This window comes from Neolamprologus multifasciatus, chromosome 10 (assembly GCF_963576455.1).
Source record: "Neolamprologus multifasciatus chromosome 10, fNeoMul1.2, whole genome shotgun sequence".
Lineage (NCBI taxonomy): Eukaryota > Metazoa > Chordata > Actinopteri > Cichliformes > Cichlidae > Neolamprologus > Neolamprologus multifasciatus.
Genome location: NC_140448.1, coordinates 6,249,095 through 6,276,026, shown reverse-complemented (window position 1 = coordinate 6,276,026; position 26,932 = coordinate 6,249,095). Strand labels below are relative to the sequence as shown.

Genomic DNA, 26,932 nt, shown 5'->3' with positions numbered 1-26,932 from the left:
CAGGTGCGTGTGCAGGTGCGTGTGCAGGTGTGTGTGCAGGTGTGTGTGCAGGTGATTAGGTTTCCTGGAGAAGTGGGAAGTGCTGCTAGGCTGTGTGTGATGGAGAAACTTAATTTCATCCTGTTGGGTCTTTTTCTCTCTTGGTGTTATAGGACACAATCAGTGCAGCTGCTGCAGAATAAAAGCTACATATAGCATCTTGACAGACCCACTTAGTAAACAGCACAGATGCAGGAATGCGATGCAACATCTCCCCCTGCTGGTCTCATAGCTGTCCTTCAGTTTTATTCCACTGATTTAAATTCAATAATAATAAAATCAGAGTTGAATTGAACAAGAGCTTTCTGTTCACGGCTGCTGGCAGAGCTCGTTCACTGTGTGAAGCATGTGAAGGCACACACGGTTTTATCAGAGCAGCTCATCGGACAGCGTCTGTGTTTTCAGTGTCATTGAAATCATTCTGCTTATGTTCCTAGATTATGATAAGAAATGACCTCAGAAATAAATACTTTTTGTTTCCTTTTCTTTTAATTTTGTGACACGTTTAATTCTAGTTAAGTAAACTGTAACAAATCACGACTCGTGTAAAGAGCTGCTCGTAAACTCAGAGGACCTGACCGTACAGGTCCATCCAGGTCACGGCGCTCTTGACGTTCTTGCAGTGAAGGCAACTGGATTTGTTTTAGGTTTGTGAAGACGTTTCTCCCCTCGTCCAAGAGGCTTCTTCATTTCCGAGTCCCAAGTATTTAAACTCGTTGTTGACCCATCCTGTTATAATGTGGCTGATTAAGGATTCTTCCCACTGCATTTAATCATTAGTTGTTATTAATCTCTTTCACAGTGTGTCTTTTGTCCCACGTCCCTCAGCCAATGGCCGCCCCTCCCTGATCCTGCTGCAGGTTTCTTCCTGTTAAAAGAGCTTTCTCCTCCCACAGTCACCAAGTGCTTGCTGATAGGTCGTCTCGTGGTTGGGATATTCGCCGCACGCCCGAGTGGTTAATTTGTCTGAAATGCACCTGTTGGCATCAAACTATGTTGTCTTTATCATTTTGAAAATAAACAGGCTGTGTCTCAATTCAGGGCCGCATTTGAAGGCCGATTACGTCACAGCGATGTGCCGAAGGCTGTCCCAATTCACAGACTGCTCCAAATGCTCCTCCTTTTCCCCAGATTTGAAGGGTGGGTCGGGTGTGTCCTTCCTGGCCCGTCATATCCCAGAATTCATAGCGCGGCCCAGCCAGCTCCAGTTTCCAACAATGGCGACAGCTACTTATTTGTAATATTACTCTTTTCAATACTTCGAATATTAATTTAATTACTAAAGTATTTTTATAATAATATAAAAATACTTTTCAAACATGGTAATGGCTGAGGAGCCTGGCTAAAAAGTTTGAAATATTAATATTTCTGGGTCACAAAATAAACTTTTAAGATATTTAATATTTAATTTAAATATCTGCTCAGTTTATCAAGACACCACATATTTTCAAAACGTTTTCGGAGACGTCTGTTACCCACTAGCTCGATAGCTGACTGGGGTTACATTGAAACCAAGCACACCATTGTTTTTCTTGTGACATTACCAATAAGTCTGATGTGTCACATGACCCTCTTCCTATTGAAAAAACAAAAGTTGTATCCAAGATGGCTGACTTCTAAATGGCCACCATGGTCACCACCCATCTTGAGGAGTTTGCCCCCTCACATATACTAATGTGCCACAAACAGGACTTTAATATCACCAACCATTCCCATGTTATTACGGTGTATCCATATAAATGGCCCACCCTGTATATTGTAATATATCTATATGATGGCTAAAGCACTTCTGGATGGATGCAAACTGCATTTCGTTGCCCTGTACCTGTGCAATGACAATAAAGTTGAATTCTATTCTACTCTTTTATTTACATATCGAAGACTGTCCCAAGTGTTTTGGGGGGGGGGGGGGGGGGTGTACTGACAATCATCCATTTAAACAAAAAACCCACAGCCTCTGAATAAATAACAAGATAAATAATCTTTATTTCCACGTCTTTGTCATTTATAAAATTATGTGTCCACAATTAATATTAACAAGGCAACACAGAGAATCCTTTTAATTTCTCAGAGGTGGAGGTCAGGCTCTAGAGGCGCGTGCACTAGTCAGCTGTTATCATCTCACCCCGATCGCTCCTTCACGGTCAGTAAAGGAGGTCAGCCTTTGCTGGAAGAGCTTTGCAGCGTCCCGAACGTCAGATCTGAGAGGGGTCTCTAGAGCCTGCATCACCACCAAGCCCTTCAATGTACACTCATGAAACTTCATATCCCAGGATTCATCACTGCTGATCGCTCAGTGTAAACCAGACACTGTTCGTTCACAACTCCTCGAGTCTCCTCACACCAGCTAGCTTTCACTGAAATGTTCCATGTCATTGCCACTTATTAGCGTAAGCGTTAATCTCGTCTACCTAAACACGATATCATCATATTCGTCTCCCTACAGTAAAAGACACAAAACCCCACAAGTGTAAAAACCAAATGGAAACATGAAGAAAACTTTTCTATTCTACGAGAAAACAAAAACCAAAACAGACAAAAACAAAGGTCCTTAGATATGTGCTCCACAGAAAAACATGAAGTCTTTAAGTCCGTCTCTTGTTGTAAGTAGGTTTTCATTGATGCAAGTTATCAAAAAAATTAAATATCATATACTGTATAGGTTATTATTACAGTAACAAGGTTCCATGCGAGCTCAGCGTCTGTACAGAGGTGAGGATTCAGTAGTAAATAACAAGGCGACGCAGACCTATGGTGCCAGCATGTTACAGAGCCGTGGAGATCTGGGACGGGGACGTGGAGTCTGCTGGTCAGAGGTGCCACGTTCACACGGTGGTGACGGCAAATCATGAGAAGCTCAACCATAAAGGCTGCTTCATGTCACAATCCAGCGTGTGGTTAGTTAAAGGACTAGTCTGCTCTTAAAACCTATTTTTTAATATAGAGATAGATATTAAACCTGGTGGTGTTTTAAACTTTATAGTGTATTTTGTTTTAATTTGCCTCGTCTACTTAAGTCAGTTTCCTACTGTGCATTCCAAGAATGACCCCAGAGAGCATGCGACACTGGAAACATCTAGACTGGCGAGCTATTCCCTGGAGCGAGGAGACAACAACCCCATCACCAAGCAACACAACGAGTGTGTAGCACAGCTGCACACAGTCAGCAGCTGCAGACGGGATGCGATTGTGTTGACGGGTAAATTTCCTGCATCACACTGAAAATAAGTCCTGGGCTTGAAATGCTGAAAAGGAGAAAGAGGGAAAAGATCTGCACACTGTGTTGATAACTCCCCGTTCAATTTAAAAAATAAAACAAACCTCCTTAAGTCCCGTGCTGCAAGTAAAAGCCATTTTTAATATTCCAGGTCTGCTGAATATAGTAATTGTTTGGTCAGAACAGAAAAAAGATGACTGTGTTGCAGAGCTCCTGCTCCAGGATGAAGTTTTTAGACGGCGCTAACAAAGCCTGCACGGCCAAAACGTTTCTAAGGTGAGCGGCGGCTCGAGCCTCAGCTCACGTTGTTTACCGTCCTCCTTCAGATGATCAGCATTACCTCTCATCACCACATACGAGTGGTCAGAAGAGCACCTGCAGGGACTGAGGTACGCGAGAAGATGACCTTGAAGGGGAGCTCAGCTAAACTTCAAAGTGTTTGTTTTTTATTGGCTGTAGTGCTTCAGTGTTTTTAACCACTGCAGCTCTGCCTTTAAACACAACAGCCACAACATAGCATTGCTTTAATAAGTATGAGGGACACAGTGTGCAGATTCCCATTTTTATTCCACCTGTTCAAAGACTTTAAAAACATGTACACTCTCGTCTCTGCAGCTGGAAGCAACACGAGTCCAGAAACACAGCCGACCCGTCCACAGAGCACCAGGGCCCGACACAAAACCCAGAATTAAGACTTAAAAGACACAATCCAAACCCTGCGGGTTCATTCAGTCAAACACATCATTATTATTAATAATTATAAAACACCCAAATGAAATGCGATAGCACTGAAAGCAGGAGGAGCTGAGGGAGCAGCGAAGCAGAACGAGAGAAGCAAAAACACGCCACATTCAGAGTCTTTAAGACGTCACATGATCAGCATCACGGCCACGCGAGTGCAGAGTGGTAGTGATGGGTAACGAGCTCGTTAAAGGTCAGCAGAAACATTCAATGTGGCGGCGCAGTGGGCTGTATAAGGCATGGATGTTCAATGTGCTTAATATCTACACGTGGCGCCGAGACACTTACTCCTCTAACTTACTTTAAACTACATCGTTTGTGCGATTCAGACGGGAAACAAAGCCTATCACATCAAATTAGACAACTTTATTCAAGTAAGGCTATAACGCACGCCTCAGCGCTGGTTCAGGGTGTGACACGGCGGGTTAAAGGCGTGACGCAGGAATCGTGACGCATCAGTTTCCCGTCCACCTTTAACCTTTACATGAAATGAGTCGCAGAGGTTTTCAGTGGCAGCAAAGAAGCAGAAGGACATTATAGTGGAGCTAAAGAGGGCCAGCTGAGCGGGCTGATCACGACGACTCTACCGACGTGCTGGTTTGGTTGCTGTTGGACTTTTTAAAATTTCTTTGCCCAGAGTGTGAGCCGACCTCAGCCCCTCCAGTTTAGAGCCAAAGGAAGCAGCCAAGCAGCGTAAAGCTATTCACACCTTTAGGCGGAGCGACACCGCCGCACCCCAACCCCACCAAAGAGCCCGACACGAGCCCACAGCTGCCTCCTCACAGAGAGCGAGAAAGAGACAGAGAGCAGAGACAGGCCGAAGGAGGAACTGAGCATAAAAGACAGAAGAGAGATGAAGGAGCAGCGCTGTGACAAACTGGCCAGAGATACAGTGTGTTGTGCTGATAAGGCCAGAGCTGGCTGGGATTCACTGCCAGTAGTGTGATGGCAGAAGCCTGAGCAGCACCTCCTGATGATGATGATGATGCTTCTGTGGACACGCGTGGGTACCGTGGCGCTCTCCTCACGGCGCCTCCAGGCTGTTCTCGCCTTCCTCATCCTTTCCTCGATGCTTTTTTGTCAGTGTGTCCATCTGATTCTCCTCTCAGTCTCTCTTTCGGTCTCTGTGTTGATTTTAAAACCCCCACCCCCACCCCACCCAGTATTATCAATGTCTGTCCCCCCATCCTCCCCTCTCCCCCCAGAAGTCCACCACTATGTTTGTACTGTACAGACAACAAAATGAGCAGAAACCTTTAAAAAGCAGAGCCCGGTTGTATTTTTCTTTTCTGCAGTTGTTTCTTGCTCTTGCAACTATAAAGACGGGTCTGCATCCGTCTGCGTCCTCCCACACACACACACACACACACACACACACACTCGCACAAAGCCATGCTTGCAGGAGCACAAGCGCTCTCGCTTTCTCACACACTCATTCTCATGCGAGCCACCCCTCAGCGGTGGTTTGTTGGACATGCAGAAGTTTGGAACGAGGGCAGGGAGAGAAACGTTTCCTAGCTCAAAAATGGGAAGAGGGTAGCTGTGTGTCTAACTGTGTGAGTGTGTTGAGGGAGAGGTCTTAGTTCAGCTGCCATCTCCTCCGATACTTCTTCTCCTCATCACCTGCCAAAACAGAAACCCACAGGCTTAGAACAGGTAACCATCGGACAGCAGGCAGGTTCGAATGCAGACGGAAGAAAGCAGCACAAAGAAAGTCAGGTACCTTTGTGCAGAAGGTGAGATTAAAAGAGTTTAGGCTGATTTAGAAGTGCAGAGAAGGAAACAGAGCAGAACAAGCATCGTTAGATTCGTTTATTGATTTGAAAAAAATTGCTTATTAAATTAAAAGCAGGTAGGACTTAACATACCTTCCAGATGGTTCCTGGATAAATATTTCAAAGCCTCGTCCAGTAGGATGACTGGGAAGGAAATCTTCAGGACCATAGTCCACTGGGACCAACGCAGAGGGGTCACCTGGAAGATGAGCTGAAGGACGAGAAATCAGACGACGATGTTGACGAAGCTGCAGCAGAAGCCTTTTCTAACATGCAAGCTTCATATCTAACTATTTTGAAAAATGCAAAGACATCAGCCTGCAAGAAAACATAATCCATGGAAACGCCTTCTGTCTGACTCACAGCATTTCTGCATTTGCTGTTTGCACGACGCTAGCTATGAACTCAGCTATGAACTCAGCTACTTATAGTTTCATTTGGCTGTTGCATCACACCTACAGGGCCATCCTACTTTTTTGCAGACGACAGACAAGTTGTGTCATCGCTGGCAAAAGAATCGGACTCATAAAACACGGCTCGTGAATCTGGGCCACGATACAGCGCTGAGGATTATTAGCATGCAGTGTCAGAGCTGCGTGTCCTGTGTACTCACTGGCAGAGGCTCGACGTAGAGGATTAAGAAGTGGAGGGAGAGGGAGAGGATGATTGCTCCCAGCAACCAAATATTGACCCAGGGAGGCATCCTGAGCAGGGACTGGTTCTCAGACAAACTGTAAGGAGAAGTTTAAATAGATGAAAACATGCTAACATTTCAGGATCATGTTGCAAAACAACAACTGGTGAAAATATTCCAGCAAGCTGCATGAAAATTAACAGATGTGCCGGCGTTAGGCTGGACCATCTTTGGACTCCACCTGAAGTGGTGATCAGACCTCGTCAAGGTGGACATTTCTTTCAAAACCGAGCTAATGACGCTTCATAGCTCCGTTCAATAAAGCGTCATTTCTCTTCTTAAGATGTGCGCTTAAGCACATTCTTCAGGTGGAGGACATAAAAACAAAAATCAGTCCTTCAAACAGTGAACAGCTGATGTTGGCGACGGCCGTGGCCTCTCTGGCACGGATCGTTCTTCCTCAAAGGGATTTGAGTAAATTTCTGACGTTTGCGACATTTAAGGCTCGTTTACTCTGACACCAGCTCTGGAGCCGACTGACCTGTTGAGCGCGTTGAACATTTCGATGGTGACCAGCACAGACAGCGCCATGGTGGTGGGGTAGCGAGATTCAAACACCTCGCAGTCTATTTCTTTGAACATGGGGTTGTCCTCAGTGCACTGCATGAAATGTCGCTGTGAAGAGAGAGACAGGCGGAGTTAGCGTGCGCTTGTGCATGTGTGTGTTGCGACCTGGTTTGATGGGACTCTGCTCAGATTGGGTGGGGGGCAGCTGCCAAACCCTGGCTTCATTTCAGCTCTGCATGCAATCAATCCACAGAAATCTTAATTCCCTTTCTATGCCTGTCTGCTGCTGGGATCATCAAACATTACTGCATCAAATAGCAGCGAATGAAAAGGATGCACAGAGGCGGGGTAAACAGTATAACAGGAAACATACAGCTCATGTTCTCCTAGGGCAGGAGAAACTGTTTTACAACTCACCAGCTGATAGAAAGACACTTGTGGGCCCTCCTCATCAAACAGGTACCACCATGTGGCTGCACTCACTGTGCCCAGACCCACATATCCTGCAAGACAACACAGACATACATTTATATTTATACACACAAACAAGAGATGCCGTTTCTTACCTGTGAGACAAAACCAGATATTGATAGACGCACAGTCACAAATTTAATATTATACAGACAAAGTGTAAGGTTACAGTTATTCAGTGTGCGAAGAATAAAATGTAATAACCTTACAAAGGAGAAGCTGTTCAGGAAAATAAACATGCTGACATGAGTGATGGATTAGAAAAAAAAATATGCTAGGCCTACTGACAGTCGCCGTTTTACTAAATATATCTCAAATCTTGTTACTGTATTTTTCAGACCATAAGGCGCATTAAACGAAACCAAAAAGTCAGAAAAGTCAAACTTTCCTCAACTCCTTCTTGCTTCCTCTACTTCTGTACCATTGATTCATTAATGCTGAATTCTCTGCAGCTGCTCTATTCCCGTGTTGTTGCAGTACATTAATGACTAACCTCGTGTTGTGGATGGATTATCTCAGTTGTTCTCCTGACTGAAGTTTGGTGCGTTTACAGCATCCTGCTATGCGATTGCATTTGTCTCTAACCATCAGGAACCCTCACGTTAACTTTTATCGAGTAGAAAAAAAGTTAGCGTTCATCCTCCAGCTTCACTGTGTTTATGCTATGCTAACATAGCTGTGTAGCTAGCGATCACGTAGCACATCATTATATAGCAGCTAGCCCAACTTCAGTAACCCTACAAACGTCACTGCTGTTTAGTTTTCTGTCTTCATTTATGTTGGAAGTGATAACAGAGCTGTACGTTTGAATTCTTTCTGAAATCTCTCAGTCAGAACATGCTATATCATGTTTAGCTAACTAGCGAGCTAACTTCCTGCTAACTTCTACCTCTGTTAAGTGTAACAAATTCTGTTTTCATGGATGCCTGGATGTTAAACTTCATAGTTTCACCTGGTAAAGCAGCAACGCTGATGATTTTATTAAAGATGAAAGAATTTAGACAGTTTGTAACTCTCAGTGAAGCCGCAGTGTTGTTTGACTTTAGGACCTGAATTAGACGGAGTTTAGGACCCAGATTCCTCTGCGAGGCTCCTGACTACGGCAGCCGTAATGTTCCAACAATCCATCAAGCCGTGCGGCTTTGTAGCTTAGCAAAGTCGTTCTAAAACATTTTTGACAGAGTTTTGAGCGCCGTGTAGCACATAAAATCGTTTCGAGGTCAGTGAGCACGACCAGAATCTATACATAAGGTGCACTGTCGATTTATGAGAAAAATAAAGGATTTTAAGTGCGCCTTATAGTGTGAAAAATCAAAGTTAACTAAAGTACCATTAATAAAGTGTTAGAAAATGCATCAAGTTGTTCTGCTATTAGATTTTTTAAAAAAAATGGGCGCAGGTGCACAGAAGCTCTTTAGACAGCCCTGTTTGGCAGATTGATTAGTAAAAGTAATCTGGCATATACTATATATACTATACTGTACTTAGTATCCGGTACTGATGTTATATACATAATTCTGCATCCATGTCACACTTCATTTGTTGTAATTCCACATCCATAACATTCACATGCAGCACCTGCAATTCGATCAAAGTGACATTTTCTAAAAGTGTTTCCAACAAGAGCGAGCAAATATGGGCGTGGCACTGTTTTCTTACCCTTTACTGATTAGACAGCGAAGGTGATCAGCACAGTAACAGCACCGCAGCATCCAGATGAGCTGCAGTTAAATGCTGACCCATCATTTAAATATGAAGTGTCTTTTTTACTCTCTTCTCGCAGTAAATTTGCATTTAAAGCTATTTTTGCTTTATCTATGAACTGTCATCCAACATAATCAAATTCTGGTCATCATTAGGCCGTTCAGCCACACATCCGTTTTCTTCCACTGGAGAAGGAGAAGCCTGGAGTCTGTCTCAGCTGTTATTGGGTGAGAGGAGCGGGACACCCTGGACAGGTAGCCAATCAGCAGGGCTAACACACAGTCAACCAGTCACAATTTAGAATCACCAGTTAATGTTAACTCATGCATGTCTTTGGACCGTGGAGGGAAGCTCCAGGGAAGCATCAGCTGCTGCGTTATCCAATCAGTGCTTTTGTAGGCGGTCTTTGCTGTTCTCAGCCTGTTCGATGTGATGAGCTGGACAAACGACCGCGGCGATGTTTTCCTACCCATGCAGCGAGAGACTAAAAGAACGGTGACTGGATTCAAACCCAAGACCTTGTTGCTGTGAGGTGACGGTGCTAACCACCGCACCACCCCACACAGTGACAACTGCACAATAATTTATTCACGTCTGAGTGAAAAATACCTCCAATGGCCAGGTATCTAAAGAAGAGCCAGCCAGAGATGAGTGGCTCCTTAGGGTTGCGGGGTGGTTTATCCATGATGTCCAAATCTGGGGGGTTGAAGCCCAGGGCGGTGGCAGGCAGGCCATCGGTCACCAGGTTAACCCACAGCAGCTGGACTGGGATCAAAGCCTCAGGCAGACCCAGGATGGCTGTCAGGAAGATGCTGCAGACACACACAGGAGAGACCCACAAACGTCAGCCGCACACGAAGACAGCCCCCGCCCGGCAGCTGCGTCTCACTGCGCTCTCGTCTCACCACACGACTTCTCCCACGTTTGAGGAGATGAGGTATCTGATGAACTGCTTCATGTTGTTGTAGATGGCTCTGCCCTCCTCCACAGCAGCTACGATGGTGGAGAAGTTGTCGTCAGACAGCACCATCTCAGACGCCGACTTCGCCACAGCTGTACCGGATCCCATGGCGATGCCGATCTCTGCCTTCTTCAAGGCCGGGGCATCGTTCACACCATCGCCTGTCTGCAGCCAGGAGGAAATACCTGGATTATTACGTGTCAAAGGAAACGTCAACAGTATTGTTTATTAGAAAGCGTCTCTCAATGAGACTTGCTTATCCTTAAATAGTCCTTAGATATAAGCTGAGCATTGAAACTCAGAGTCCAACACTGTGACAGTTCATGTGTGTCAGAAAAGTCCACTCTCAAATACCGAGCCCACACTCATTTTTCATGAAGGATGACTCGCTCGGGAGCCCCGAGTTTAACAAGCAACGACTCAACTCACTGTGCAAAGGCTCATTATCTTTTCACACCATGACGGGATTAAACTAAAGCTGTGCAGAAGCGATATTTATCTGTCAAGGCAGGGCCTGAAAGCAGCTTCAGACTGACGGGCAAATGGTGATATTGTCGTTTCCCTCCCGAGGATCAGCTTCTCTTCTGAGACGCGTGTCAGATAGGAAGCAGCCGAGCAGACCAGAGATGACAGCTTGTGATAGCGGCGTCTGAGAGCAGCCTCACAGAGACCTGGAACATGTCACGCCTCACTGGCTTCTCCTCATGCATCTTTGACAAGTCATTCAAACAGCGACTGGCTACAGGAAGGAGAAAGGCAGCAGTGCTGTGCACAAAAAGATGCTGGAGCACGCAGGCGTGTTACTCGTACGGGGTTAGTTTTCCTTACCATGGCTGTAATCTCGTCAAACGACTGCAGGTATCCGACGATCTTGGACTTGTGAGCCGGCTCCACGCGGGCAAAGCACCGCGCCCGTTTGACGGCTTCTCTCTGCACCTCCTGCGGTAGATCGTCGAACTCGCGGCCTGTATAGGCCTTTCCCGTCACGTCCTCGTCCTCTCCAAAGATGCCGATCCGTCTGCAGATGGCCACGGCCGTGCCCTTGTTGTCCCCTGTGATCATGATCACACGGATACCGGCCTCGTTGCACAGTTTCACTGAACCGATCACTTCCTTCCTGGGTGGGTCGAGCATGCCCACACAGCCAACAAACGTGAGCCCCAGCTACACGGAAACAAACAGCATCAGGGTGGTTAGGTTACGCAGGACCACATCAGGAACAGCTTTGCTAAGCTAAGCTGTGATGTTTGGACGGAGGAATCTCGTGGCGAACCTCATATTCTGCAAACTTGCTGGAATTCTCCAGCTCCATGTTTTCCTTGCGTGGCGGAGTATCGTGCGTAGCCAGCGCCAGGCAGCGCAGCGTGTCCTTGCCCGTCCCCCAGTCTCTGATCTTAGACATCAGCTGGTCGCGCACGGCCGGTGTCAGCGTCACCTTTCTGTTTCCCACCCGTACGTACTCGCACCGCTCGATCACACTCTCAGGCGCACCCTGAGGGGACACAATGCAATTATTAAAAAATGTTTGAAATGAAATGACATTTGTGATTGTTTGAGTTGGTGTTATTCAGCCGTGCCTTGATGAACATCTTGCTCTGGGAGCCGGGCTTGACAGGGGTGCAGTAGACAGACATGGACTTGCGGTCACGAGAGAACTCCAGCGTGAACTCCTTCTTCATCAACTGTTTGATAACCTGACAGATGAAAAAGAGGGCAAATGCTGACATGGCAGAAGAAAATGCACGAAAAGAAGAAGAGCGTGACAAAGTGCCAACGAGCCAGAGGCTGAGCTAACGAGCTGTGTTCAGACTGGCAGCTGGTGACTGACTGGGAGGTTTGGCTGAGCTGCACACATGAAGGATGATAATCAACCACCTCGGCTGGATGTCTGGCTCCTGCCGCTGGTGTTTGATGACAATGGACCTGTGTGAGGGTGGCTGGCAAGAACAGCTGTGCAAAAATCATCAAACTGTGATTGTAGACGAGCTAACGAAGAGCAGAGAAGAGCAGAGTTACTCAGGAACAGAAGAAGCCACCTGAAACCAACCATGTCAAGTCTGGTTCTACCAGCAGGTGTCGCTCTAGAGTCTGTAGTGACTCAGCCAGATGACTGTGGCACGCACGCACACACACACACACACACACACACACACACACAGACACACACACACACACACACAGACACACACACACACACACACACAGACACACACACACACACACACAGACACACACACACACACACACACACACACACACACACACACAGAGCTTCTAACAGCTGACCGATGTTGAAATCCGTGAGTGTGACAAACATCTTCTCTCTGCCTCTTTCTCGTCTCTCTACATGTGAAAAAGTTCAGATCGTCTCAGACTTCCTGCAGATTCCTGCTGTTGTAAAGTAATTGTTCACATTTATCCATCTATTAACCAGGACAGAGCAGCAGCTCGTTACAGAGTTACAGGTAAAAGGAAAATAAACTGTAATGAGCTCTGCTGTTTGCTGTTACGTTTAGATTAGCTTTGTGCAAAGCTGTTAAATATTCATCTGTGTGTGTGTGTGTCTGTGTGTGTGTGTGACTCACAAGCAAACACTCACACCCTGAAGTCAAACATTTGTTGACTATCTGCTTTTTTTCTTAAATAAATGTGTCGTCCTTGTGTGGGACACTAACCTGCATCGTTCATCATATATATGACGTGGCACACGTTTATAAGCAGGCTCCTCATAGGCAGCAGTGTGATCACACAAGTCTTACAAATCTTTGATGGACATTTAACCTCTTGGACCTGCGACATCACATTCTTGGTTATTTAGACCCAAATACTCAATTTTGCTCTACAAGGGCCTGATATCCACTTACGAGGACGTTATGCTGCTGTTCTACTGAAATTTTAGACGGATACCCTCATTTGTGGCTCTCATTTTTCTTAGAAATAAAAATTGGGCAAAAAAAAAAATCCTGTAATTGTTTGTTTTTAGATTCATCAATCAGCCCAAATATCAAAGAGGAATTAAAAATGCTGTGAAGAGTTCAGGTCTTAAAGACCAGTCCACTGATTGCTCACCTGTCTGACTCACACTGGGCACTGCAATACATGAACACATAATTCATTGAAAACATTTGGGTTGACTGCCTTGAAAACAGTAAAGTGGTGTCAACACTACTTACAGGGTAATATTAGTTCTTCTTTATGACTATAAAACAGAACGGTCCCTAAAAACTAATCAGATTACATTTTCCGAGTGTTGGATGCTGCACATCTGGAGTCAGCCTAAAGACTAACTTAAAGCGTGAGGTTTTTGGGAAACCCCCGTCCCCTCATCAATATGGAAATTGATGCAAACGTCTGCTCCAGAATCTAATTGGATCACCTGCTGCATATGCACTGAGCCGTAAGAAGCCTATGAAGTTTGCATCGTGTCAGACATGATCATAAGAGCACGCCGACAGTTGCACAGAGGCAGGAAGGAGCCGCGCTGCTTGTGAGTTTGACATCAGGTCTACAGTTTGAGTCGAACTTGAACAGCTTTAAGCAGAAATGAAGAGAAACCTGCTGAGGCCTGGTTAGCTCACCTCTTTTTACTTCTCACACAGCTGACTGTTAAACCACCGTTAGCTTCATGTATGCAGCAGTACTCTAAATGCACACTAGGATCATGCAGCAGTGGCAGCTTACCGAGTTGCAGGCACCGGCACGCTCCACCTTGGTGAGTCCAGACAGATCCGTCTTGAAGACGTTCATCTTCTCGACCAAGGTGGTGAGAGCTGTTTCTGTGGCCTCGCCCACCTTCTCATAAACGCCTTTGGCCTGCGAGAGAGAAGAAATTCATCAAAACACATTGATCAGCTGTTCCTTGGACTGCTTTTTGTCCCGTCTCCCTCTCCTAACCCCTGACTGGTCGCAGCAGATGGCCCCGCCCCTCCCTGAGCCTGGTTGGAGGTTTCTTCCTGTTTAAAGGGAGTTTTTCCTTCCCACTGTCACCAAGAACTTGCTCACAGGGGGTCATATGATTGTTGGGTTTTCTCTGTATTATTGTCGGGCCTTTACCTCATGGTGACTGCTGTTGTTAGGATATGAATAAAAGTTGGAGTGTTCAACATTTGGTACACTTGTGTTTATTACAAGCATTAAATGTTAAATATTTGTAACTATTTTAGAAGCAGACACTTGTTTGGCTTCATGTTCGTTTCCATGGAGTCAAAATAGCTCAAGACTGACTGACAAACATGCTGAAAGGATATCTGCAAGTCATTCGCCTCGACCTCCACCATTGCATTTGAGTCATGCATGCAAAGTGGCTTGTCCTCGCCAGCAGTGAGCCGGCGAGAGGAAGCAGTAACGGCACATCGCACATCATTTGCTTGTGCGACTGGCCGTAGACGGGAATTAAACACCTCGCTCCCCTCCAGCATCGGCTCCTCTGCAACTCTGCTGTCTCTCTCCTGGTTTGGCTCAATCAGACTCTTTATCCAAAGTGCACAAAATTAGCAGAGAAACAGCCATTTATGAGAACAGACGACTGTCTGTGAGGGACACGATGGAGTTTAGAAGTGCTGCATGCCTGGCCTCCATCCTCAGCATGGTTACCATGATACCATGGTGATGACAAATAGGTGAGAAAAGCAATCCAAACCAGAGAAAAGAGATCACACCAGAGTAAAATTAGCTCAGTTGGACAAAAAGAAGAAAAAGCAGTGAGTGTATTTAAGGGCTAATAATTATGGGAAATATCATTCGTGTAATTCTACGTAGAAAGTTGGAGCGATTGATCTGTTTGCAGCTTAAAAGTGTTCAAAGTGTGCTAATGACCTCGTTATAGTCCAGTGAAGAATCATTGCACATCGAGCACACGGTGGCCAACTCCACAAGTCCATCATAGTCTCCACACTGGACCGGCTTGTTGTCTTTGAGTCTGAAAGAACAACACACACATGAAACGTCACACTTCACCCCACACAATCATGAACGGGGTTCACGTTCCACAGCTGATGGAGAAAAGTGCTCGGACGGCAGTAAGGAGTGTATCTGGGTATGTGTGTGCTCACTGCATGACAACCATGGATCTCTTCCCAGTAGAGACTGCAACCGTTGCTAGCGAAGCTCCCACACAGTAACCCACACTCTGCTGTTATGAAACCGTGGGTTCATCCACAGTCAGAGCGATGCAGTCAGCAAACAGCAAAACAAACAGCGTGTATACACACAATGAAGCATAACACCCTGTCTGCTGAACGCTCGTGCTCAGAGACCACCTGCCTTCACCGCTGCACAGTTTACATCTCTGAGATTCAAAAGTGTCACAGGTCAAAAATTTGTTTGTCCAAGTTTGCGTTAACAATAGTCGATCATTAAGGTGTTTAATGGGAGTAAAGCACAACTGAGACGTATGGGTCATATAAAGCCACATGTGCTGTAACACAACCAACTGGGACTGCTGCTGTTTGTATGCTGCACCAACTGAAGCAAAGCTACTCAAACTATTCCTGCAAACTGACGGTGCGTCAAATCTCAGAGCAGATTTATTGCATTTAGAAAGGAGGAGCTGGGAGAGGAGAGAGCGACGCTTTAACTCGTTTTTCATTCAGTGTAGAATCTGCTGGTAGAAAAAGGAAAAATCTGCTTAAAAGCAAACATTTTCCATGTAATGAGAAAACAAGTAATAAATCCAGAACGGTGGTACTCACATTTGTCCCTCAGGGGCATACGTAGAACCAGTTATGGAGAACTCGTGCAGGCTGCAGCTGGAGTCCTCCACCTTGTCTAGGATGAACATCTGGAGAGAGAAAGACCAAAGCAAACAGAGGTGGGACCTTTAGCCAGTTACACCTGTGGCTCGTTTTGCAGCTGTCCGCTGCTGTAAATATAATGACGGCTCAGATTGTGTGAGTCCGCCTGACTTTGGAGCAGCAAAAAAAATATTATTTCATATTTTCAGTAGCTGATTGGATCCATGACGAGGTCCTGTGACCAAGAGAAACCGGCTGGCGATTATCGTAAGAACTGAGTGGACTAAGTCAAACAACTAAAATAACGAACATGTGACTTAATGTGAATAACAAAAAACACTGAAAGCACAAAGCAGTCACACTCCTGCTTTTTGCTCCTTTTTAAGGAAACTTTCAGTTGCATCACAATCAAGAAACGTAGCTGAACTGTAATTGGTCGGCTGTGGCTCAGGTGATCCCTGACTCGTACTGAAGTTTGAGGTGAATGCACTGGAGGCAACCTGGGAACGATTACGTACACGGACCTGACGTGCACCATTGCAACGCTTTGATTTGTTTCTTGTCTCGTGCACAGTTGCTGAGCCGTTTGTGCTGATACGCTGTGTTTGCTTGTTCTTTGGTCTCATACGTGCAGACATTGTTCCAGGAGCCTCGCGGTTCGATCAGGCGTCGTGTTCCTTCTACAGCGAGTCGGCTTCCAACCCAGCCGTACTTGTTCAGGCTTTTTTCTGACTGCACTGCTGTAACCTTTAACATGCTGAGGCCTGCAGAGTCTGCAGCTCTCGGGCTTTTTCTCAGTGAGAACTGCGCGGTCTGAGCTTCAGGTGAATTTGCTGGGACGTCAACTCCTGGAGTTAACACGCACCTTAAATGGTTCATGCCGGTAAACTGTCAGAGCTTCTTCTTTTGCACAGCTGCTGATCAACTAATCTCGTGCACTTGATTAGCAGCTGGCTGCTAACGACTGGATATAACATTAAATATTAGACTATAGTGTGAAAGCAGCCAGAACAGAGAAGTGTGCTGGTGAACTTAGTAATGGCATTTACAGAGTACATTAGGCTACTATTAGCCACCATCAAGGCAAAGCAGAAACGTACTGAACATATTAAAGCAGTAAAAAGTAAATACTGGCTGTAAACAGGAAGTCTTTAAGGCTAAAACACAAACGAGGAGTTCTGTTTATCAAGTGTTGCTGATCCAGAAACATCAGCCCCTGCTGCACACCGGCGTCTGCACCGTACGGGCACTTCTCCAATTTTTTGGTTTCTCTACACATGCAAGCAGCACGGGAGTTGCAGTTGGCTTCATCGGTCACGGTGACGAAACACGCTGTAGTGAACTGATGGAAAAGAAGTCAAGTGACAGTAGGAGACAGAGCGGCGTTCCCAGAGCACTTCAAGGACGTGTTGACTGCTTTGTTGGCAAGACTTCCCCCAGGAGGTGCAGTTCACGATGTACTGCTAATGCATCAGTAAAAACAGAAGAGAAAACAGGGGCCAGGATACGTCGTCGCCCATATTCTAGTGACTGTGTCCACGCTGCTCATTTCAATGGGACACAGACATGAGGCAAACAGACTTTCATTGACCTCAAGTCGTTTAACAATATTCTGTGAAAACCTCTAAAGATAAAGACGTGCATGGACAACATGCCCAGCTCGACTTCGTTTGATTCTCCTGTAACTGCGAGCGTGGACGAGTCGCTGACTTCAACCCACCGATTAGTGTCAGAGGATCAGCAGCAGACTTCACCTGAGAGGAGACCGCCAGAAAATGCAGTTTTGATACTTGAACTATTATTCACTTAAAAACTCTCCGTGACAGCAGAGTGGTACATGTACTCAGTGGTACATGTACTCAGTGGTACATGTACTCAGTGGTACATTTACTCAGTGGCCCACAGACTTTACATGCAGCTCTTTGGCTCTGCAAACTAACCCTGGTCAAAGCTGCCTTTAACCTTAAACTCCTGGCCAGCAGGGGGCAGCTCCTCTTTAGAAGCCAGTCCTGGACTCATGTTTACTTTGGACTTTGTCACTTTGGATTCAGATATCAGCATTAAAAGCTTCCTTTTTGTCTCCACTCAGTGACTGTGTGCAGGCCTTTACCTTCATCACGTGATGGAGCGTGCAGCGTCGGTTTCTCAGTCAAATCAGCTCGAACCCGTGAGCAAAACTGTCCTTTTATATATTTTATCATTTATTTTCTTGTATCCAGTCGACACTCTTGAACTTTTCTTCATTTATGTAAATGAGCAGTGATGTTTTAGCAACACACACACACACACACACACGCCCGTTCAGCTATCTTAGTGAGGACCTTCATTGACATATTGGTTCCCCTAACCATTAAAAATGAATGCCTGACCGTTTTTTTATGACAGTTTCAATCACAAATGATTTCCAACAAAGCTCATCAGAGGGAACCAGGACGAGGGTTTAAGAGCTGCAGGCTGCAAACTTCCAGCTACAGTTGGTAACGGGAACCTTTTTGCTTTGCTGCATGTTTGCAGTGACTGAAGGATCTATTCATCTGGCCGCACTGTAACCTGAGCCAACAGTTGTATTACAAATAACAGAGCTGTCCTGTTACAGCGGCTCAAACCTTTAGCCGGGTTTATACAACACTGTTGTTTAAAAAGTGGGACTTTTTTTTACTTGTTATTCCAAGATTTTCCATTTCATGTTGGGAGGTAATGCCCTTTAAACAGCGCCGACCTTCTGTTCACTTCTTTATTTCACAAAGGTCAGCCGTCAGACGTTGTTCCTTTCTTCTGTAATAAATCAACAATGAGCACAGAGCGACTTTCACAACTTTCACAAAGCAGAGGCGAAGGAATAAGATGAGGTTGCTCTTTCGTCCGTGGTCAGTTTTCACTCACGATCTGATCCGCTGTGGTCTCCAAGGAAACACGGCACAGTGAGATCCACCACTATCAAAAGTTTTTTCCATACTCACTTCCTCTGAGCTTGCATGGGGATGAATGGTGAGCAGCTGCTGATGTGCGTGGTGCATTTGTGAAAGGCTTTTGAGTGCGTGCCGGTCAGAGCGAGAGAGGAGGGAAAACAGAGGTGTAACGTCAGGATGCAGAGGGGAATCCCTGGAAATCCTGCTGATATGGGGATACCCCCGAGGCCAGGGAGACACGGCATTATCAGGGCCACTGGCTGGAGAGCAGTAAGGAATAAGCACAGATGGATACGCCTGAGCAAACAGAGTATAAATGGTGACGCACAGAAAGCATTAAAAACAGACTGAGGCAGTCTCGGTTCAGCATACAAGCACCACGACGGGGGGAAAGTGAAGTTAAATATGAAGCGGACCTATCACCAGGAAACAAGTGGTGCAAGAAAAAAAACCCTGCAAAGCGGAAGCTTGATTCATCTTTGCAACAACGCAGACGTGTATGCTCCTTATCTCACGGCAGAGAGCTGAGAGCAGCGAGCCGGGAGTATAGGTGGAAGCAGAAGGTCAATATTTACCAACGTCTGCCTGCCTGAGAGCATTTCAGGCTTGTGGTGAGATCACTCCTCCACGTCCCTGCTGCCAGAGGGAACTCCCTGCAGCTACGCATTAATCACTCAGACGCTCCACGTCGACTCGTGGAGAAAGGAGGGGCGAGCGTTCGTACGACGAGAACAGAGAGTCGGCTCTGAGGCCATTTTGAAGTCGAAAGGAATCCACAGAGACACCGATTATACAGCAGCTGCTGCTGCTTTTCCATTTCCTGCCTACAGGAAGTCATGTTGGGATATTTATAGAGCATCATTTCAGGAGTGCATCTTATTGATCGATAGCATAAAGAACCAAGCTCTTGTCCCGACATGGACCTCCACGGGTCCAAGCTGACTATCCACCAGCATCTGTGGGTTCGCTTAATTGTTCTTATTTGCCTGTTGCTTTATTCTTAGGACACCATTAAGATATATAAAAGTAACTGGTTAATTAGAGCAGAATTTTTGATCAATACTTTGAATTAATGCAGAGCAATCGATTCTTTGGGAAACCAGTAAGCGGCCAACAATATCTCGTCTAAACAGGGTTTTGATGCCGCCCTGCTCGACTAACGAAGGTCATCATTGTGGTGAGATCGTGAGGACAAGAGGTGTTAACTGAGATTAGGGTGTGCATGTGTGCAGAGCTCCAACCAGGAGCCAAGTCAAACAGCAGTGCTGGTATTTACTCTGTCGGTTAGCAAGCGACACGCACACGCTAACAGACAAAGGGAAGGGTGAGGCTGTGCACCATACGAGTACTTGTGAATTGTGAACAGTGGATAAAATCTTTCAGTGTTTATCACGTAGCTGAAAGCTAGAGAAAGGTTCAGGGCCTCGTGTTTGTTCAGGTGACGTTCTGGAGCCCGTCGCTGCTCATGCGAGTGCTAACAGACCGCGCTGGTGCGGCTAGGTCATGCCAGCCTGTGCTGCTCCAGCCAGCTGCTATCTCGAACCTGCCAAACGGAGGCAAACATTACGGCACCACATCAGCATTCTTTAAGTTCCACGTGCATGAAAAGAAAACCTCAGAGAGGGGAAAGAGACAAAAAGATCAGGATTGCACAGACTGGCAGGGATGATCTGATATCGTGTTGGTGTTGTTCCCAGATCATCATGAAAATGTTGCTCCAGGTTCAACATTGCAAGTGACCAATCACATTATTGTGACGTTATTCTTTTGCGCACCAACCCATTTGTGCATTTATGAAATTCCAATGTTGCAAGAACAATATCAATTCTGCTTAGCGTTTATTAAAGGGTCAGGGTCAGGGTCCGTTGATCGGCGGACAAAGGCGGTTTCTCGCAGCTTAAGTACAGTTTTTTGTTTTACGCCGGTTTTTCCCGAAGTCGCAAAAGTATGACATCACAACATTCTGATTGGTCACTTGCAACGTTGATCCTGGAACAACCTTTAGTTTGATGATCTGGGAACAACACCAACACGAGGATATCAGATCGTGCGACTGGCAGGGATAGCAGGGATAGCTCAGTAGGTAGAGCGGTGGCCCCATGATCGGAAGGTCGGGGGTTCGATTCCCCTGAACAGCTACCCTGAGGTACCCCTGAGCAAGGCACCGTCCCCACACACTGCTCCCCGGGCGCCCAATGCCTGCCCACTGCTTCACTGAGTGAATGGGTTAAATGCAGAGAGGAATTTCCCCACGGGGATCAATAAAGTACACTTTCTTTCTTTCTTTCAACAATCCCACAAAGTATTCACCTGGAAAACGTTTTTTTGAGTATCTAATGCCCCAAGACAAAGACCCAGAAGTGCCGGGCACGATGATAGAAGGTGGAAGTTAATTACTCTACTTTGGCTGAGTTTAAGAAATCTCAGTCAGAAGCAACATCGTCACAGAAGATTTTCATTTCCTTCTGCAGTATTCGACAGCATGCCGCCGTGCTCGGCGTGAACCTGGGAAGCCTGAAGCATTGAGGACAGTTTGTCACTTACTCTGCACACAGACATCTGGTTGGTGGTGAGGGTGCCCGTCTTGTCAGAGCAGATAACGGAGGTACAGCCCAGGGTCTCCACAGACGGCAGGCTCCGGACGATGGCGTTCTTCTTGGCCATGCGACGCGTGCCGAGGGCCAGGCAGGTGGTGATGACGGCCGGCAGGCCCTCGGGGATGGCGGCCACCGCCAGGGCCACGGCAATTTTAAAGTAATAGATGGCCCCTCGAACCCAGGAGCCCCCGTGGACCGGGTCTCCGAAGTGGCCGATGTTGATGACCCACACAGCCACGCAGATCAGGGAGATGACCTTTGAGAGCTGCTGGCCGAACTCGTCCAGCTTCTGCTGCAGCGGTGTCTTCTCTTGCTCCGTCGACGCCATCTGATTACGGATCTTCCCGATCTCTGTCGAGACACCCGTAGCAACGACGACACCTATGGCACGACCGGCAGCAATGTTTGTGCCCTGAGAGAAGGAGACATACGCACAGGAAATCAGCACAAACCCGCCGTCGGGGGAAAACAGACAAACTCCAATACCAGCTCACAAACAGCAACATGGCCGAGTTTGGCCACGAGACAAGTGATAGCTGCCATTACTGCATTTGACTACGTGACCAAATGTAAGGACTAATGTAGCTTTGTCTGTGACAACATGAGTTGTTGATTTGAAAGCTGAAGATAAGATGAGTCGGGGTTCTTACAGAAAACAACATGTTCTTTTTGTCCTGGTTGACGGCTCGAGGGTCGGGAACAGGGTCGGTGTGTTTGATGACAGACACAGACTCTCCTGCAGAAAACAAATCGAGACAGTTGGAGGTGTAGGTGATTATCAGACCGTGTTTCAAAGCAAACACAGTGAAGAGAAAAACATCAGAGGAGCTTCTGCTGAGCTGTAACAAATACCTGTGAGAATGGACTGGTCCACGCGCAGGGTGGTGGACTTTATCGAGGTCACTCTGATGTCAGCAGGCACCTTGTCACCAACTAAAAGAAAAATATTAAGAGATTTAAAATCAAATGTAAAAAAGCAAGCAGCTCTGTTGGGCTAGACAGCGACTTCCTGTGTTAGCACTTTTACATCCCTCCATCAGGAGTTACAGATAACTGAAGTTAGGGGTGGCTGCAGCTCAGAGCGGGTCACCATCAGACGACGACCGAGTCACTGTTAATGTGTGTGACCGCTTTATAGAAAGCAGGTAGGGGTTGAAAACATGCCTGTATGTGTGTGCGGAAGAGCACCTGCAGACAGCTCAATGATCATTTCTATTTGAAAACCTTGATCTGCTCGTGCTCTCCTGAAAACGATTCACATTCTGCTCCCATCACAGAAAGACAGTTCAAGGGAGCCTTAATCCTCAGACGACTATAATCGATGCAGTATTAGTACTGTACAAATACACACGTCAGTAAAGGGTGTTGGGGCAGCTGCAGCTCAGGAGGTAGAGCGCGTCATCTGCTAATCAGAAGGTTGGTGGTTCGATCCGGTCTGCAGGACAAATATTAGCATCTTAGTGGAAAGATGGCCAAGATGCTCCCGAGGAGCTGGGATGTGTGTGAATTAGGGGTGGCCGATATTAATTTGGCCAACGATAGAGATTTTGACTATACCGCTCTATCGCGATAGCGCATGTTGATGATGTCATCAAGCTGCGCCTGTTTTGGTCGAAAGCATGGCAGCGGCTACAACCATTATCATCTGCAAAATATGCCGACAGTCACAGCAAAGACATGAAGCACTTTTGAAATATGGGGAAAGCCAAAAACTGCGCTTCCTCCACTTCCGTAACATTGATTCATTAATATCTTTTATCGAGTGAAAAGAAGTTAGCGTTCATCCTCCAGCTTCTAGTGATGGGATTTCCGGCTCTTTTTAGAGATCCGGCTCTTTCGGCTCGGCTCACTAAAAAGAGCCGGCTCTTTCGGCTCCGAACCGGCTCTTCAGGTTGTTTTGTTGCTTTAATTATTTAATCATTAACAATAATATAAAATTATGCAGAAAAGGAATTACTAATGTAAAAAAAGTGGTTTTATTTATATATGTTTATATATGGCCCCTAGAGACAAAGCACGTACAAACTCTAAAGCATATACAAACTCCAAAAAGCACGTACAAACTCCAAAACACATTTCTAGCGTTAACTGAACTTCCAAAACAGAGCTACCCAGATCACTTAAATTACACAATTGAAAGCATGTGCGTATTGTTTGTGTATTTATAGCCAAGCACTCATATTTATTCAAATAATTTAAAAATAAAATTCATTTACCTGTTATTACCACACACCAAATCCGGTTGTTGATACTTCCTGGCTTGTGTAGCCACTAGGTAACAAAAGCTCAACACTGCACCCTAGCATCCTGGAGCACTTCTGTTGTCTTTTGTACGTGATTCTGAGTTTGTACGTGCTTCTTAGTTTTTACGTGTTTTGGAGTTTGTACGTGCTTCTGAGTTTTTACGTGTTTTGGAGTTTGTACATGCTTCGGGGTTTGTAAGTGCGTCTGAGTTTTTACGCGTTTTGGAGTTTGTACGTGTTTTGTCTGTAGGGGCCACCATAAATATACTTTATTTATTCACTCCACATAAAATGTAATAAATAAATCATATAATACAAAGAACAACTATTTACATTTTAAAACTTTTAACTATTTAAATTTTCAGCTTTTTCCTTTTAAATAAATTTAACGTGAAACAACACAAAACACTGCAAACCACAACACAATTAAATATATATTAAAATATTAAAACAAAAAGAAGATGCACATTCTCTGTCATATGGGCCTGCATGATTTCTGAATCCTTTATCATCTGCAACTGAAAATAGTGGATGATTACTATACCTTTCTAATGTGACGTTGTTGTCCCTTGCTCTCTTTCTCTCTGGCTCTGGTCCTGTGCTACTGCAAGTGTAACTTACGCCCCTCCCCCCTCTGCCCAGCGCAAGGTACAGGCCGCGCGTGCGGAGTTTAGCGGAAAAAAGGGCGAGAGAGAGGGTGAGAGAAAGAGAAAAAAAAAACAAAAAAAAAACCTCACGGGAGCCGGCTCGCGTCGTGCACTTCAAAGAGTCGGCTCTAAGAGCCATTTCGTTCGCGAACGACCCATCACTACCAGCTTCACTGTGCTAATGTTATGCTAACATAGCTGTGTCGCTAGCAATCACGTAGCACAACATTATATACCAGCTAGTCCAACTTCAGTAACCCTGCAAACGTCACTGCTGTTTAGTTTTCTGTCTTCATTTATGTTGGAAGTGATAACAGAGCTGTACGTTTGAATTTGTTTCAGAAATCTCTCAGTCAGAACATGGTATATCATGTTTAGGTGTAAGCTAGCGAGCTAACTTCCTGTTAACTTCTAACTCCATTAAATTTAATAACTTCTGTTTTCATGGATGCCTGGAGGTTAAACTTAATTGTTGAGTTTTGGACCCAGATTACTCCGCGAAGCTCCTCACTACGGCAGCCGTAATGCTCTGACCAGAATTCATACATAAGGCGCACTCTCGATTTTTGAGAACATTAAAGGATTTTAAGTGCGCCTTATAGTGTGGAAAATCTGTTATACAGAAGAAAATAATATATTGTTACCGCACATGCTTGAAATTATATCGCGATATGAATTTTAGGCCATATCGCCCAGCCCTAGTGTGAATGTTAGACAGGAAGCACTTATGTAGAAAAAAAGTGCTGAATGAGCAGGTTGCATAAAGCTCAGAGTGCTCAGAGTGCAAACGCACCACATTCATTTACCAGTTAAAGAGACAACAGGTAACAAGTTCTGCTCATTTCGGTGTTTTGCAGATGGACGCTCGGTTACGTCCCTGTTTAACGTCCGTGCTGAAACAATAAATCCTGAAGCATCGGTGGGTTCAGTCCAGGCTCGAGCTGCAGCCGCAGGTAAACAACAGCTCGATACAACCTTGATGGAGTCGCGTTGCCGTTTTAAAATGATTGATTATCTCCTTCTGTGTCCTCTCTGTTCCTCAAACACAAACCACACGTGAACCCTGCGTTAAAGGCTCAAATTAATTCCATCTCCAACGCTCGAGTCTGCTTATTAAGGCTGCATATTAAACTCATAATTCATAGCCAGGGCATTAGAAGTATCTAAGGCCCCAAAACAAAATGGTTATTACTTCCTCTGTGTCAGGGCCTGACAATGAACATTTAATGGAAATATTTTCATAATAACAGAGCAGACTTGTGATTAATGGATCGTCTGATGCAGTCAGTGACAATGATGTCAGAGCACAGGAGTGGGAAGCTGCTCCAAATACTCAGGACAGACGTAATATTCTTCAGTTGTTTCCTTCCAGGAGAGAAGAAGAGAAGGAGCTGCTCATTACTTTGTGTAATAAGTGACTCATTAATGCCAGCCCAGAGTGCTCAGCTATCACCACTTCTCAACGGTAACAGCACCAAAACAGAGGACTCCTGCTTTTCCTCGCCAGGCAGCGGCCGGCTGTCGTACGAGCACGCTTACACGTGAGAGTGGTCTCGCAATTCTGGAGCTTTTTCCCATCATCTCTTCATGACGTGTGTTCAGCGCTCTGACACCTGAGGTGATGGCCTTTGTCTCGATGGGACGGAGATACCTTCCTCCACCTCCGACACGGCTCAGAGAGAACACGCGTGGGAGAGCGTGTGTGTTGTTGTGTTTGTGTGGGAGATGGCCGGGGGCTACAGGTGGCCGAGGGCAGGAAAAGAGAGACTTTTCAAACGCCCACCCACAGACTCCTGCTCCCCTCACAGCCTCCCACAGACACTTTCCATGTGCAGGAAGGGAAATGTAAATCCTAATACGGCTTTTATATATTATAAAAATCTGATATTTGTCTGGCTTTTATCGTTAGCCGTCTTAATAAATCTGAATCCAACACATGCAGCTCTGAGGAGGTGTTCTTGCATAACATCCTGGTGACATGCAGGATAACCATGACTTGTTACTGGGAATGGCTCGTTGCAGGTTTCCCTTTCTTCGGGTGTCTGTAAATCCTGGAGTTCCTGACAACCTGACCGCAGCAGCTAAGTCAAAGAAAGAGGAAAGTTCCAGTGGAGGCGCAAATCACAAATGTGCTGTAACTGTGGCTGGCACTGGCAGCAGGGAGCAAGAGGGCAGGCGGGCACCGGCGGTGGAAACCTGAGTAAATATATTTATGCTCTTTTCTCTCCTCAAAGGCACTTGTGGTCTACAGCGTCTTTTTCCAATACCTTCATACAGTTTACTTCAGCCCCTCACATTAAGTTAGCATGGAACAACCGCTGATACAAAGTCCAGGAAAGCCTGAGAAAAATCACCGGAGAGCGGGATGAAATATCCCGACGTGCTTCCTTTGGAGCGATCCCCAACAAGCATCCTTTCTAAAGAGAGCGTGCTGCCCTGCCTACCTCAGCTGCCTAGCAACAACATTATGTCAAAGAAAACAAAGCAGTGAATGTATGAATGTGTATGTTTAACCAACCACTAGTTACACCCAGTTAACCAGTGACATGTATTTGAGACAAGTTACTGTAACCAGTGAACATTCTAAACCTTATATGGTTCTTAAACATATATTTGAATTTTCCCGATAAACTTCGGCGTGTTTAGATCAGATCGTCCGTCTGTTTATCCAATCAGCTGACGTGCTTTGGGGCAC

General features: G+C 45.8%; 1 protein-coding gene and 1 long non-coding RNA gene across 3 annotated transcripts in view; one reads left to right on the top strand and one right to left on the bottom strand.

The window, feature by feature from the left end:
• Nucleotides 1–2,001: 2,001 nt before the first annotated feature.
• atp2a3 (ATPase sarcoplasmic/endoplasmic reticulum Ca2+ transporting 3) overlaps nt 2,002–26,932 on the bottom strand; it is a 43,899-nt gene continuing 18,968 nt past the window's right edge. Inside the window, exons 6-22 of one of the 2 annotated variants that reach the window (XM_085174646.1) lie at nt 22,200–22,280; nt 21,998–22,083; nt 21,295–21,759; nt 15,800–15,888; nt 14,925–15,027; nt 13,791–13,922; nt 11,687–11,803; nt 11,383–11,601; nt 10,938–11,273; nt 10,054–10,274; nt 9,758–9,960; nt 7,391–7,476; nt 6,948–7,081; nt 6,386–6,503; nt 5,866–5,983; nt 5,721–5,754; nt 2,002–5,620 (exon numbers count right to left, since the gene is read on the bottom strand). In XM_085174646.1, the coding sequence (XP_085030772.1) occupies nt 5,750–5,754; nt 5,866–5,983; nt 6,386–6,503; nt 6,948–7,081; nt 7,391–7,476; nt 9,758–9,960; nt 10,054–10,274; nt 10,938–11,273; nt 11,383–11,601; nt 11,687–11,803; nt 13,791–13,922; nt 14,925–15,027; nt 15,800–15,888; nt 21,295–21,759; nt 21,998–22,083; nt 22,200–22,280 (2,513 nt within the window). In that variant the 3' untranslated portion in view covers nt 2,002–5,620; nt 5,721–5,749. The remainder of the gene's footprint in view (nt 5,621–5,720; nt 5,755–5,865; nt 5,984–6,385; nt 6,504–6,947; nt 7,082–7,390; nt 7,477–9,757; nt 9,961–10,053; nt 10,275–10,937; nt 11,274–11,382; nt 11,602–11,686; nt 11,804–13,790; nt 13,923–14,924; nt 15,028–15,799; nt 15,889–21,294; nt 21,760–21,997; nt 22,084–22,199; nt 22,281–26,932) is intronic. The other variant, XM_085174645.1, reaches the window with a different exon arrangement.
• Nucleotides 7,475–8,823, top strand: LOC146509460 (uncharacterized). Its single transcript, XR_014876443.1, has 2 exons — nt 7,475–7,909; nt 8,062–8,823. It is a non-coding gene; the product is annotated as an uncharacterized LOC146509460 (long non-coding RNA).